The 14,933-nt window shown below is 57.9% G+C and overlaps 2 protein-coding genes across 2 annotated transcripts; both read left to right on the top strand.

The window, feature by feature from the left end:
- Nucleotides 1-7,739: 7,739 nt before the first annotated feature.
- PSEUBRA_003823 (Transcription factor, fork head) lies at nt 7,740-10,376 on the top strand (the record flags this gene model as incomplete). Its single annotated transcript, XM_016436914.2, has 1 exon — nt 7,740-10,376. The coding sequence occupies one exon, from the start codon at nt 7,740-7,742 to the stop codon at nt 10,374-10,376; it is 2,637 nt and encodes an 878-aa protein (XP_016291816.2).
- A 1,747-nt stretch (nt 10,377-12,123) lies between these two features.
- PSEUBRA_003822 (VTC domain protein) lies at nt 12,124-14,793 on the top strand (the record flags this gene model as incomplete). Its single annotated transcript, XM_016436904.1, has 1 exon — nt 12,124-14,793. The coding sequence occupies one exon, from the start codon at nt 12,124-12,126 to the stop codon at nt 14,791-14,793; it is 2,670 nt and encodes an 889-aa protein (XP_016291815.1).
- Nucleotides 14,794-14,933: the final 140 nt, after the last annotated feature.

The raw sequence follows: 14,933 nt of genomic DNA, 5'->3' as shown, positions 1-14,933 counted from the left end.
ACAGTGTCTGCATGAGAGGAAGATCGAGTAAGGCGACAGAGATTAGGGGGTCAAGTCGTATAGCAGCGGCCACTTGGACGCTCGGGGTTCGTGTTGTCCAACAGGCACATGCTGTCCCGAGTGACACACCACGAGGCGGGCAAATCAACGGACGCGATCTCGGGAGCAGCAATAATCAAAGCCTCGCAAATGCGATCTCCAAGCCACCGTTGTCGCTTAAATTTTGGCGAAGAGCAGCCCAAGGCGTTGGTGGTGCCGGCGAGAGCCAGGGCTGAGCGACAGACACAATCTCGATCGGAACGTGGCGCTGAGACGGTGTCGTTGCCAAGTTGCTAGTACCAGTGCGTCCGAGTCATCCGTTATCCGGGCATCGTGCAGGTGCAGCATGCACGGCTTTTGGGATAAGTTGTTGCTGGTGTTGAATTCGCCAATGGCGGGGTACCAAACAAAGCCCTGGCCTGGACTGACTTGTTGTGTTGCTTGTTTGCACAGAACGCCACTCCGATCATGGCCCGTTCCGGTTGGGTCCAGGCTGTCCCTCCGTGCTATCAGAAACTAACAAATGGTAGTCGGTCCAGCAGCTAGCATCGTTCCTTCCCAATCGAGTGCCCAAGTGTTTCGTAGCTGCGGGAACGCCACGATGAGGCCGTCAGATCGCTGTGTGAGACTTGTAGATGAACGGATGTGCCGGAACATCACTGGGCTTGGTCTCGCATTGCGTGTCGAGGAGCTATGCTCCAGGCTCGAACGGGCAGGAGCGTCATGCGACGAGCTGTGGGCCTATCTCGAGGACTGCAGAGTCGTGCAATCTGCGTCCTTCGCGCCGCTCGCTAGTGTCTTCTTCGCAGGCGTGCGTTTTTTCGGGAGATGAGGCTTATGGCGGGAGTCAGATTCACATTCCTGCCGGTCAACACCTTGCAGCCGAGATTGCCAAGTCTAGCTGCAAGGTACGAGCGGTGTCCAGCTGCAGGCTCATATCCGCTTAAGCGCGCCACTCTCGCGTGTATTGCGTTTCATCGAATGGGAGCTTTTCTGCACACCGACCGCTTCTGCAGTTCGAAATCGTAACGACAGCTTGTCAAAAGCGGCCCCCACGTCTCCCTGCTGAGTTGCCTCTTGGTGCTTTGCGACCTGTGCCGTCTCAGTCTCTTTGTCATGCCGTCTCGAGAATTCAGAGCTCCTTTGCCCGCTGATTCGCCGACTGCTCGCCGCCGCTAAGACAGTCGCGAACGAATTATCGCCTTGACGTTTGAATGGAAGCAAGCCTAGAGCAAGTGTGTCACGTCGACGGCGAACCAAAGCGAGCTTTGTGTGCCGAAAGTCAAGTCCGACGAATCAGACCATTTCGTTAGATTCGAGGCCCGACTTCTGCAGGACGGAACACTAGGCGTCCTTCGTGCCACCGAGACCTTTTCTATCCCGCCTTGATTGGCCTTATGATGCTCGAAGAGGAGGGTGTGACGGCATCTGAGATTGAGAAGGAAACCTTGCCTACAGCGCCGACTGCAGCCGGATCGTGACGGTACCCATTTACTGAACGGCAATAATGTTTCGGACATATGCACGTTAGAAGCGCGAACAGGCAGTTGGACTGCAGCTGTGCGTGCAGACGCTAGCTCTCGAGCAAACAAAGGGCCCTGCATCTGTGGGAAAATAGGCGGGTTCAAGGGAACTCGACCGTTGAGCGAATCCGGCTCCGAATCCTTCAGCAGGCCGTCGAGGTACGCGAGCAAGCAACGTAGATCGTAAGCGAATCGCCTGCCGGAGCTCGCTCCTGCATCAATTGAGGCGACCGCAGCGTAGCAATAAGATCATGAGAAGATCGTGCGCATCTCGGAGCTGTGTTGATGACTAGTGACAAGGGTGACGGGCCGGATCAATCTGCGCGGATCACGGCGCCCTGGTGCAGTAGTGCTGAAGCAACACCGCGCGCGTTATGACTCGCCTTTCGACGACCCGCGCTCAGTGGCTCTGCCCGTCAATTGGAGTCGAACCAGGACAGGGTACTCTGTGGACGCGAGCGGCAGCGAAGGTATTCAGCTTGCAGCGTTCGGAAGCCTGTCAGCCCGTGAGAAGACGTCAGCCAAATCGAATGGACGATGCTCAAGGATGACGTGTATGAGCCCGACGACGTAGAACAGTAGGAACTCGAGTCAAAGCCCACCTCACCGCATTCGTGGTCGTGGTTGCTGAGCCAGCGTGGATGGATGGATGAGGCTCCTTTATCGACCCATAATCGACCTTGTTTGGGGATTGCTGTGGAATGAGAGCAACAAGGTTAGCGAGCCACACTAGCTGGGAAATGGATGGGCGTAAGCGAAGCTAAGCGAGACGCTGCCGAAGCTGAGTTGATAGAGCGGGGCGATGATCTGTTGAAAAAGAATTTGGCGATGATCAGGAGAAACAAGGCTAAGCAGAGGAGCAAACACTCGAGATGCAGGCGGAGTTGTGAACCCCAAAGCGGATTCTGGCGAGCTCAGCTGGCTCGGCTACGCCAAATTTGAATTTGGGCGTGAGGCGTGAGGAGACCCCAAAGCTTGTCACCTGCCTACCGATGGGTGACCTCACATCCTGGTTTTGACAGACCGTCCAGATCGGCCAGTGGCTTGGTTCGTAGCATCTCACACACAGACACAACACTAGCACGAATGTCTGCCACAAAGGCTTGTCTCATTCACGTTTACGCTGAGAGAATCACGGATCCGACGAGTCTGGCCGCTTTGGGCCAAAGACCTGGAGGTTTGGCTTGCTGGCTTGTTTGCTAGTAGTCAAGACAGCTTCCTGAGGTGACGAGACTTGCGACTCTCATTGTTGTTCTCAAGTGGCGTTGGGCAGACAATCGTCACAATGGCTCTGATTCGCGCAAAATTTGCAGGACGTAACTTACACTCCGAGTCCGCAGGCTCGAAGGTCAACAATCGAGAGGAACAATAGCGCGGAACGCCGCGGTCAATTCTTGCCCCTTCTCGAATAATGGCGGTCTCTTGCGCACAATGGTCAGGTGGCTTGGGGAGACGGTTCGTCTCGGACGAACTTACCATGGGCCTGCATACAATAGCGCTCTTGGATCAGCATCGAGCCCCAAGGTCTAGCTTTGCATCGTCGCTCCGGTCGATCAATGAATACCGGTTGGCCAACGCGCGACGCGCCGCGGCCAAACCCCGTCTCGTCAAAGCACGGCACAGGAAGAGCAAGAGCGCTGCCAGCTGGACAAGCGGGGCCTCGCAGATTGCGATAGAGCCACGACGGGGCGAACGTGGGACCCTACCGGCCAACTCGTCACGGACCACCGAACGCGAGCAGATCAACCACGCCGACAGGGTACCAACCGATTGGAAACAGGTGCGAGCGCTCGATGACCACAACCTTGACCCTAGTTCGATCTCGTGGCGAGCTCGTGGTCGTCATGATTTGCCATTTATATTTCTCATCGGTCAACCTGACGGGGCGCGTTGTAACAACGAAACCCGGATAACATGCTCGCTTCCACAGGCTTTATCGCGACCGGGGACCCACGCTGATAAGACGGGATCGAGCAAGGAGGCGAACCGGCCGAACTCGAAAGGAGTGCCCCGTTCAACATGAACTCGATCGCGAGGCGCAGCTCGTCTATCGTCATCCGGAAAGCCGGCCGCAAAACACTCGAGACGCGAGATGCAGGCACGCTCCCCCTCACTCTGCGTTCATGGGCTTCAACAAAGCGTCCCTCGCTTGCGGCAATTGCATGGAATCTTGCTCTTGGCCTGTCGCAATGTCGACGCCGAAATTTACTGGGATGCCAGCAAACGATTCAAACCGAGTCTCTGGCACGCGCATCAACGCTCCAAGATTCGTCCCTGTCCCTTTGTTCTGGTCTGGGCAAAATCCCGACTCCGCTCGCCCTGCATCAGAGAAAACGGAAGCGGATGCCCATCGAATCGAATCTTCTATCCGTTGCCGGCTGCTGTCTCTGCTCATGTGCTCGATGGCGTGTCAACGTGCAGACTTTGAGAGCCACGATCCGTGCCAAGAGCTGCCCGTTCCGACGGAAGCCCGACATGGCAATGGAACCTCTAAGAGACATGATTCCCCGACAGGGGTTCATGATCGCTCCCCGGTCTCCTTACCTCGCCTTTGCTCGCGCACAGATCCGAACAAGGGCTCCGAGATCTGGCAAGAGACAGACGCAGATCTACGTTATGACCTGCTCTCCTCGCCAGAACGTGCGCTTCCCCGCTTCGTGTGGGCTCATGGCTTACTTTGTTCGGTGAACGATCTGCTCCTGCCACAGCACCGAATTGCCGGGTCGATAGCCGAGCCAACGCGCCCGTGATGCATCGCAGTCTCTCTGAGTAAAGGCTAGGTTGAGGCTGCCGCCATGATGTTCGCTTTCATTGGCTCGGGGTCGGAATGCGATGTGGATGGCGCTCATGCAAGCCCCCTCTGCCCATATTGTTGTCGTGGCTCCATTGTGCTCACCGAACAAAGCGTGACGTGCTCACTCCGCATTGTTCGACGCACAGTTTCGTCCATTGTCTCGATCGAAGGAACGGGACGGAAGGCCAAGCCATTGGATGTCCACGTCCAACCTCGCTTGCAAAATTGTTTTGATGATCATGATCAATGCCGTGGGCTAATCCGGCGAATGGCAGAGTACGAGCAAGCATCTCGCCACCCGACCTGCGGAGTGTGAATATCAGTCCAGACGACAATAATGACGGGAGGGCGAACAATATAGGAAGCGATCACTAGGGCACACCCCCGACCGCCCAAACCTCCACTCTGTCCACTCGAGACCGTACCGCCCGTCAAGACTGTCTGCCTGACGGCATGTGCCTACACGCTTTGACTGGCGCAACGCACACGCAGTGATGTTCAAATGGTCTCAGGCATGGCTAGCCTCCCAGCTCGGTCACGAAAAGGCGTGGGAGACTCCTTCTTGGACTCGACCGCGCCCGGTCGTTGGGAGTCTTTGCATTCGAGCGGGATGGAAACGGCGTCTCAAATGGCGCGTCGGGCTGGGCCCATTGACTCTTTGGCCCGCTTTGCCGGACCGTGGAACTCAGGCGAGATCTTGACCGAGCGAGCGCCTTGGTGACGAGCAAAGTGGCGCAGAATTTCACGCCAGCATGCAACACACGAGCAAAAGGGGATTTCGATTCCGACGTGCCGCGCGTCTGGATTCTGCCGAGACGCTGGCCGCTTCTCCTCTCACACCTGACACATTTGCAGCCACATCATCACCAACTCCAGCATCCAGAGCAACAGCAACAAACCAGATCGCCTTTGCGGATCCGTACTACAGGATCAATAAACACATCCACACGCGGGCACAAACTGCCGCCATGTATCAGGTGGCTTTGATCAAGTGGCCAAGCCATTCCGCCTGATTCGAGTCAGGTCTCGTCTCGCGTACATGGTCGCACTAGTCTGTGACCCGTCGCTGCTGTCGCTTTCCTGAGACGGTCAGGTGGATCGAACAAAGCAAAAGCCCCCTTCTTTGCCAAACCAAACCAAGGCAAGGGACAAACAAAGAGAGAAGAGCAGAGATGACATGACAGCTCTGGCGCCCGCCAATCGACCAGCTCCACGCATCGGGGTCTGTTGCTTTGTTTTTACTGTATTTGTTTCATAAAATTCCTCAGAAATGTCTCTTCTTAGCGGCTAAGCATGAGACAGCCAGGAAAGTCTAACTTTACCTTGATCGAATGCGGTCGTCTGGTTCGGCGCTCTCGAGGACCAAACCGTACCTTTGGTTCGGGTCACCGTCGAAGCTCCTCTGATGAAGCGCTTCCAACATCAACAAGGACGAGTTCGCGCCGAGAGCCTCACTCCAATGTCTCGAAAGCTACCCTCTCTTCGACGCCCCTTTATTGATCAATGACCAACGACTCGTGGCTCCAATTCTCTCTGTCTCATCGTTGGGATTGACCCTGCATCAGTGTGCACCTTCGATGTCTGAATGGAACCAATCATTTCCTTAGTGGCTGATGTTTAATTTATCAGCTGTTGTCTCAGTTGATCTTGTTGGTGCAGTAGCCTCGGTTTTTTCTTTTTCTTTTTTCTTTTTCTTTTTCTTCCTTTTCGAGCCTCGGCAGTACGACCGTAGGAGCAATTCAACGTGGGATTGCCGAGGCAAGGGGAGGATGCCACAAACTCGGTTGCGATTCCACCCATGTGCGGCGTAAGCGGGTGATTGGATGGATGGATGGATCCCTGGATGAGTTTTCTATTCTGAATCAATAAAATAATTAAATTGAACAGGCTTGTCGCGGACTTGGGCTTGCCCTCTTGGCTCGGCAATCACCCCTACCCTCCAGCCCCGCTACGCCCAGCCCTACAGCCTTCGCGCACCTGAACCCTCTCGCTCTGCACAAATGTGCAAGCGACGCATGCAATTAAGGTTGAACTGCACCTCTTCGGCAGCTCAACGATGGCGTCTGTGTGTAGAGGTGCGCGTGTCACTCTCTCTCTCCGGGTGCGACAGCGCTTTCTGGCAAGCTTGACTGCTCTTGCGCATGCATGCGTTTGGTTGTGCTTGTTGTTTCCTTTGGAAGCAGCTGCATTGTGTTGTGTCTGTGCGTGTGTGAACTTCGGGTTTCTGTTCTCTTCTTGTCTCTGCTCCCTGCGTCGATCGCCAACCTTTCTTTGTGTCAGCAGCCGAACTCAGGTAGAACAGTCTAGTTTCATCCATAAGCTTGGATGACCTTGTTGACGATGCTGCTGCTGCTGCTGCTTTGATGGTTCAATAGGGTAGCGTCTCAGGGTCAAGTGGTATGATGCGCTCGCATGTTAACCGCTCTTTTTGACACCTTACACTCGTCGTACACCCGTCCACACAAACCGTCCACACCCACCCACGGCGGCTTTGCCGAACTGCAAGCGCCCCCGCCCCCGTCCCCGTCCAAGTCACCGTTGCCACCGCTCTTTTCCCCCTGCCTTGCCTCCCCCTCCCTCTCTGTCTCTTTGTTTCTCTGTCTCTGTTCCTCTGCCCTGGCACCCAAACTGGACTCATCCGGGGCATTCTGGCCGCCCTCGCTTTCGATCCAGACCCAGAATCAGCTGAACCACGATCGGCGTTGGCGCTCATCACATACCATTTCCTTGGGACCATCCAGCTCGCCCGCGTGCTGTTGCTCGCTGCTGCGCCCGTCCTCCCCCCCGTCTACCCGCCCGCATCGTACTCATGCTGCTGCGCCCTCTGGATAACAATCGTCCGCCCTCGTCTCATCCTTTCCTCACTCTCCACCACCATCACCATCATCGCTACCACCACCGTCTCAATCACTTTTTTCTGTATCTCTGCGCACCAATCGCTTCTATTCATCACCATCATCAACAACAACGACAGTCTCTTTGATCGCCAACTGACTGCCATTGCAGATTTGGCTCTCCCCTCTTGGCGCCTCTCTCTTGCACCTAGCACTTAGCTTCCGGAGAACACCGCAGCCTCACAGTTGACAACACGCAGATACACTCGCATTGCGTCGCAGTCAACACCTCGTTGTCAAGCTCAGCATTGCACCGAGCCCAGCTCTTTCGCACAGGAAGCAGCAGTATCACTGCAATCCCCTCTTGCTCCTCGTGCTCACCGCCCACCTTCCGGACACCTATCGTTCCGTTCCACAGGGCCCGCCAGTGAGATCGCACCAACCGGCAAGTGCTCCTGCTCGCCCTCCGAAGCCTCTCCTGGCATACACCCTCTCAACCGCGTCGTTCCACAGTGCCGTCCGAGCTCCGTGTGACATACTTCGGACTAGATGCTAGCCTCTCTGCGACCGCATTCACCCTCTGGCTTTGACTCCCGTCACCGCTCCGACTTTCCCACCCCCAGCTACCGTGACCACCCCATGGACGACGCTCACCACTACGCGCCATCACCGAGGAAGGGGTCCGGTGCTGAGCGCTACAGTCCGCCCCTTGCCCCGCGCGCGGGTCCTCCTCCGCACGTGCTCGAACCAAGCTCATACGCTTCCGGCGCTGGCGGCCACGACCACGTCGAGCAGAGGCCAAGTCCTCAAACACGTCAACGCTCGTGGCTTCACCATCCCTATGTGCAACCCTCGCGTAGCTCCCACGGTCCGAGTCCACCAGTACCACTCGACTCGCTCGCAGGCCCCTCCTCGCGCGCATACGAACATGGAACCGGAACCTATATCGGACACATGGCCGATCCAAAGCACCGATCGCCGCCCAATCGCTCCGAGCTGCTGCACGCCGCACACGAAGCAAGGCACCGTGCGGGCTCGCGCGGCGACATCTACGATCGTGCGCAGCCTCTCAACATCTTGCCCAGGCCCGCTCACCCGCAAGACCTCGAACGCGTCGGCGGCATTGGGCCCAACCGTAATCGAGGACGCTCGAACACCCTCTCGCTTCCTCATCCAGAGACCACACGAAGACGCGGCGGCTCGTTCGTCGGCAATCGTCGCCACAGCCCTTCGGTTGGTGCTCATGGCGGCTTTGATGAGCCAGTGCCACCACCACCACCCCGATCTTGGGAGGACCCGCGTGCCCTCGCCTTGCACGGCCCAGCTGCGGCCGATCCTTTGAGCGCGCGAAGGCATTCACCCACTTTCCGACCATCTTCGAGGCAGTCTCCGCTCCTGTTTGCACCTTTGAGTCCAAGACAGGATCCCCTGCCGCCGGCGCACATGTCGAGAGGTGCGGGTCCGATGCCGTCCAAGCTCACCAATCCGGGCATCATGGCTCGAGGCCCTCACTACCGCTCCAGGCCCGGCACGCCCGTCTCACCGCTCAACATGGACAGTCTTTCGATGGAGGATCCCGCTTACCCGTCCGCCTCGGGCATGCCAGCGCCCCTGCCTGCGAGTCTTCAGCGCTCCCCCATGGAGCGCCGTGGTCGCAACGAGTACTTTGAAACCTCGCCGCAGTGGGGGCGGCCTTTGGATCTGGCCGCCAGCCCTCAATTTGCCTACCACCCGCCTGGTCTCCGTCGACCCTCGCGAGATCACCCGTACCGTGCTGGGAGCATGTTGCATCCTGACGACGTCTCATCGGACGCCGAGATGCAGCGATACCACACGTCTGCTCCCGGTGTTCACCCGGCCCCTCGCTCAGCACGGGGCTCGGTTGGCTCACTCGCTGTCCACCCACCTCGCTCGGCCGATCCGATGGAGCGCGAACGCTTCGCCATGGCGCAGCACCATGCTCACGCTCAAGCCGCAGGCTTCCCTGCTGGACCCGGCGGTCCGCAAGACTACGGCTACCAGAGCGAGTTTGCGCCTCAGCAAGGCCGAATGGGTCCCGGCGGTGGCTACTCGGGCTACCCGCCTCAGCACGCTGTGCCCGTGGACCGCATCGCGCACAGCCGACGCCGAAGACGCCCGCCTTACTCCTACTCGTCTATGATCACGCAGGCCATCGCGTCCTCTTCCGAAGGTCGCATGACGCTGCGTGAGATCTATACATGGATTAGCAGCAACTTTTCGGGCTATCCGATGTCGGGTCCTGACTCACAGGGCTGGCAGAACACGGTGCGTCACAACCTCTCGCTCGGCAAGATCTTTATAAAGAAGGCGAGGACGGCACAGGACATCTACGACAGCTGCTCGTCGGGCAACCCGTCGCAAAGCCAGGCGGCTAGGGGCAAGGGCGGATGGTGGACGCTGCACCCCGTGGTGCTTTCGCAGATTCGCTCGGGCCAGCGTACCCACAATGACGAGTTTGACGATATCGAGCGTCTGGTCGAGCTCGAGAACGCCGCCGCTTCCAGTGCCGATGCCAAGCCTACCTCGACGGCAATGGCAGCAACGTCATCGGCTGCTTCCGTCGACGAAAGCGGCGAGCCGCGACGCTCCTCAGCCGAGGTGATTCGACAGAAGACGCTGACTCGACAGAGGAGCTACTCGGACTCGATGGATGCCGCCACTGCCGAGCAGCGTCGTCCCGGCTCTAGCCACCAGGCTGTGTCCACCGCGCCCGTCAGCCGCAAGGTCTCGATCGACGTCGGACTGGCTGACCGTGCTCCCCGCGCCACGCAGGCTCCGCAGAGCACCGAGTCCTCGCCTCAAGATATGCCGTCCGTGTTGCAGCGCACCACCGACCCTGAAGCCGAAGACAAGGTGTCGACGTACAACCGAATGCGTGGCCACACGATCGGCGTGCACGATGAGCGCGCGAGGCACGAGGGCGAACACTACACGCGACCCTCATCGAGCTCGGTCTCGGTCCACCGGCCCATGTACCAGGCCCGACCGCAGACGGCGAGCGGGGACGTCGAGATGCAGCCGTCGCCGCGAGACTCGAGCTTGGTGTTGCAGGAGGCACGAGAGACGCTCGTCTCTGCCCAGCAGCAGAGGGCAGCCGCTCCCGCCCCCGCCGATATGGACGACGGCCCTGGCAGGATGGCCATCCGCGGTCTGCTCAACAGCTGAGCATCATCACGCACTGGATTCGTAGCTTTGTTGTCGTTATACCCCAATCATCAGTATCTCTGTTGCAAACTATGCCGTGTGCAGGATGGAATGCTGCGATGTTCTGATTGCTTTGAGTTGTGAGCCGTGTGGAACGACGAGGACTGCGGAAGGATCGGTGATGTCGACGATGCCTTGAGCTGGACCCTGACGATGGCTGAGGGGAGCCCAATTCTTTTGGCGGAGCAAATTCCAAGCTGTTGGACCCTTTCTTGCACGTGCAGACAATTCGCGAATGTGATTGGCTACCAAGCTGATCCGGGACGACTCACTGGTTGCGGATAGAGTCTCCTACGTTCTCGTTCACAATGGCTCCTACTCGGAGGCTCGAGGTTCGTGGTCTTGCACGAGTCAGCGAAGGAAGATGGATAGCAGCCCAGAGATCGGGTCCGCGCGCCGTGAGCGAACCGAAGCAAGAGTCTGTGGGATGAGGCAGATGTGATTGGAGCAGAGACAGCAGGCGGAGCTGCAACATGCACGGATTAGAGTTGCCGGTGTGATGCAGCGGTGCAGCGAGGCGTGCTGTTCAAGGAGGCTGCTTGGACGGGGAGGAGCGAGACGGTCGGTAAGTGAGCACAGATTGGGACATCGCAGCCAGCTGACAGATCTCAAAGGAGCCAACGTGGGAAAGGCAGGTGCGATCATCGTCATGCAGATCCCAATGCACAAACAAACTTGGTCTAGAGCCTTGGTGTAGCCTGAGCCTGAGAACCGATCTGCCGGCTGCTGCCTCGCTAGGCCTAGCGCCCCAGCTCTTCACGCTGGCAAGACAGAGGCGAGCATGAGGTCGATCTTCTACTGCGACTCACCGCAAGCAAGACAGAGCGAGCCTGCCATTGTGACGTTAAGCTCATGAACTCGCTTGCGTTTGAGCTTCGATGTGCCACCATACCACAGCGATCTGTTTGGCAGCAGCCGGCTCAGGAGTCGAGCGTCGGGCTGCAAGTGAAGCTTCGGTAGCAGTGTGGGCTTGATGGAATCCAGAACAGGCAGGGCGATACCTATCCTGCAAAATTGACTGCACTTGACCGTCGGAGTCCAAATTATCAAGAGCACGTTCTTGAACGGGCATCCCAGAAAAAGAATGCGCATCAATCTTTCAGCCCGCTTAGGCCCTCTGCTTGACTTGACCTTCACCGGTCTCGCCCTGATCGATCTACCATCACTCTTTTGTTCGCAGCCAACCGTCTTGCCGGCTCTTCCTGTCTGCTGCCTCTTCCTGACGTCCCAAGTTTGTGGCTTTCAGCTTGCAGCCTGATCCGAGCCCAGTCAAATCTTCTCGCCGTTCTTCGACATCTCTCCACCTCGTCGATCCCGCACGCTCCCTTCGTCCTTCCCGTGTAGCTGTTTCAACTATACATCCCGCAGTCCGCTCAATCCTGGGATCGTCTGGAGCATAGTACAGCCCACGCCGAAGTTTGCACCAGCGTCATCCTGTGCAACGCGAGGTCACTTTTGGGTCCGCAAGCAACTCAGCTTACCGGCTCACATCCGCCTGCTATCTCATCCATCGTCTCGGCGTCCTACGGTCACGTCGGCACCTCCGATTCGGATCATCCGATAGCTGATCGAGCCTCCGCACACTAGCGACTGTCACCTGTCATCGGCTCAGCCTCCCACACCCTCCTGCACGGTCACGCTCCAAGCGCAGTCACATCTTCACTCACCTCTTTGAGACTGCGGGCTTCAGCAGTCTTCTATCGTCACGATGAAGTTCGGTCAGACCATCAAGACGTCGCTCTACGCTGAGTGGGCCGACAAATACCTTCAATACTCGGACCTCAAGAAGGAGATCAAGAAGCGCATGGCCAAGAACAATGGCACATGGACCGACAAGGACGAGGACGAATTCGTCGCCATCCTCAGCAAGGAGCTCGACAAGGTCTACGACTTCCAAAAGGTCAAGGTTTCCGAGCTGACTGAGCGTATCAAGCAGGCTCAGTCCGAGGTCAACCTCCTCGTCTCTTCACGACCTAACTCTTCCACCTCCCTCCCTTCTCGCGCCAACTCTCGTCCCGCTTCACACGCAGGCTCTGAAGCCGAAGGCGATGACGATGCTCCTCGTCGACGCAGGAGTATCGGCCCCGATGGAAACGCTCTTTACGCTGCTCACGATGCCGGCTCGGATGACGAGTTCGACACCGACACCGAAGACAGCGACGCCTTCGAAGAGCGCTTCCTCGAACTCGAAGAGCGTCTCGCCATCATCATTGCCGATGTCCACGACTTGGCTCTCTTCACCAAGCTCAACTACACCGGCTTCCACAAGATCGTCAAGAAGCACGACAAGCAGACCGGTCGATTGCTCCGCAAGGAATTCGTTCAGCACTACCTCTCCTCGCGTCCCTTCTACAAGGAGAACTACGACCAGCTCATCGTCAAGCTCTCCAAACTCTTTGATCTCGTCCGCACCCGTGGTAACCCTGTGCAGGGCGACTCAAGCGCTGGTGGCAACCAGTCCGCCTTCGTCCGTCAGACCACCAAGTACTGGGTTCACCCGGACAACATTGTGCCGCTCAAGCTCATCATCCTCAAGCACCTTCCCGTCTTGGTTTTCAACGCCGACAAGGAGTTCCAGCAGGAGGACTCGGCCATCACTTCGATCTACTACGACAACGAAGACCTCGAGCTCTACCTCGGACGTCTCGAAAAGACCGAGGGCGCCGAAGCCATCCGCTTGCGATGGTACGGAGGCATGGACAACAAGCAGATCTTCGTCGAGCGCAAGACGCATCGTGAGGATTGGACGGGCGAGAAGTCGGTCAAGGCTCGTTTCCCCATCAAGGAGGAGAACGTCAATGCCTGGATGAAAGGCGACTACACCATGGATGAGACCTTCGAGGCGCTTCGCAAGAAGGGCAAAAAGTCGGACAAGGAGATCGACTCGATGCTGCAGCTGGCCAACGAGGTGCAGTACTCTGTCTTGACGCAGAAGCTTCAGCCGGTGATGCGCAGTTTCTACAACCGAACTGCGTTCCAGCTTCCGGGCGATGCTCGTGTCCGTATCTCGCTGGATACGGAGCTTTCGCTGGTGCGCGAAGACAACTGGGACGGCCGTCAACGCGCTGGTCACAACTGGAGGCGCATGGACATCGGCATCGACTACCCCTTCGACCAGCTGCCTGCCGAAGACATCGAGCGCTTCCCCTACGGCGTTCTCGAAGTCAAGCTTCAGACCCAAATGGGCCAGGAACCTCCCCAGTGGATCCGCGACCTCGTCGCGAGTCATCTTGTCGAAGCCGTGCCCAAGTTCTCCAAGTTCATCCACGGATGCGCCACCTTGCTGCCGAACCGCGTCGACCTCGTCCCCTTCTGGCTGCCCCAGATGGAGATCGACATCCGCAAGCCGCCCTCGAACAGCCTTGCGATCGAGCGACCTGGCTCTGTCGCCCACAGCCCTGCCACCTCGTCGCGGCCCGACACGCCCGCCTCGCGCAACGGTCACGCGCCGTACAACGAGCCCGTCTCGGAAGACGAGTTCGAGGGCGCGGACGACGACGAGCGCGGACACATCATGGCGGACGAATCGCACGAAGCCGACAATGTCGGCATCTCGGCCTTCGACCCGCGCATCCGCGAGGCGCGGGAGGAGCGCGAGCGCAACATCCGGTTGCGTCAGCAGGAGATTGAGAAGCAACTTCGCGAAAACCCGGATCAGACGTCCAATGCTGCGGGTGGTATGCTCGCTGTTGCCTCTGCGTCGTTGCAGACGGAAGGTCGTCGTCCATCGTTGGCGAAGACCAAATCGGCCGCTCCGACGCGCGAAGAGATTCTCGCTCCATCGCATCGCTACGACCATCACTTCTTCTCCAAGCTTACGCCGACCAACATCCAACGTCTGTGGAAGACCAAGGGTTCCTCGCACGAGCATCACTCCGATCTTGAAGACGAGGAGGACGAGGACGATCGTATCCGACGCGCCCTTGAGGGGCAAGACGAAGAAGTGCCTCGAGGACCCAACGTCGAATACGTCCGGTCATTCACCGCTCAACCCGGCAAGAAAGTCAGCGTTCCCATTCGCATCGAACCCAAAGTATACTTTGCCAACGAACGCACGTTCCTCAAGTGGCTCGAGTTCAATGTGTACCTCTCAGCGCTCGCTGTGGGGTTGTTGAACTTCAGTTCGCCCGGTGATCGGACGGGTTTGATCGCAAGTGCTTTCTTTACGGTCGTCGCCCTGGTGGGAATTGCGTACTCGGGAGTGATCTTCCTGGTCAGGGCGATCAAGATCAGGAAGAGGGAGAGTAGCAATATCTACTTTGACGCGTATGGACCCACGGTCTTGTGCGCGGCCATTTTGGGCGCTGTGGTGGTCAACTTTGTGCTTCGGTTCTTGGAGAGCGGGGACAAGAGGACTGCGAGAGGGTTGGCCAACTGATGATGGAGGAGGAAGTGTACATAGCAATCTTACGTTCTGATAATGTCCCTTATCCCGGTGGTGTGCCTGCACTTCTGAGCGTGAGAGAGACGCACAGGCTCATCTTCAGGTCTCGGAGACGCTCTGGCATCACAGAGCAT

The sequence above is a fragment of the Kalmanozyma brasiliensis genome (assembly GCF_000497045.1).
Source record: "Kalmanozyma brasiliensis GHG001 unplaced genomic scaffold PSEUBRA_SCAF25, whole genome shotgun sequence".
Lineage (NCBI taxonomy): Eukaryota > Fungi > Basidiomycota > Ustilaginomycetes > Ustilaginales > Kalmanozyma > Kalmanozyma brasiliensis.
Note: the sequence above shows the minus strand (reverse complement) of the source record. Positions and strands in the feature narration are given on the sequence as shown.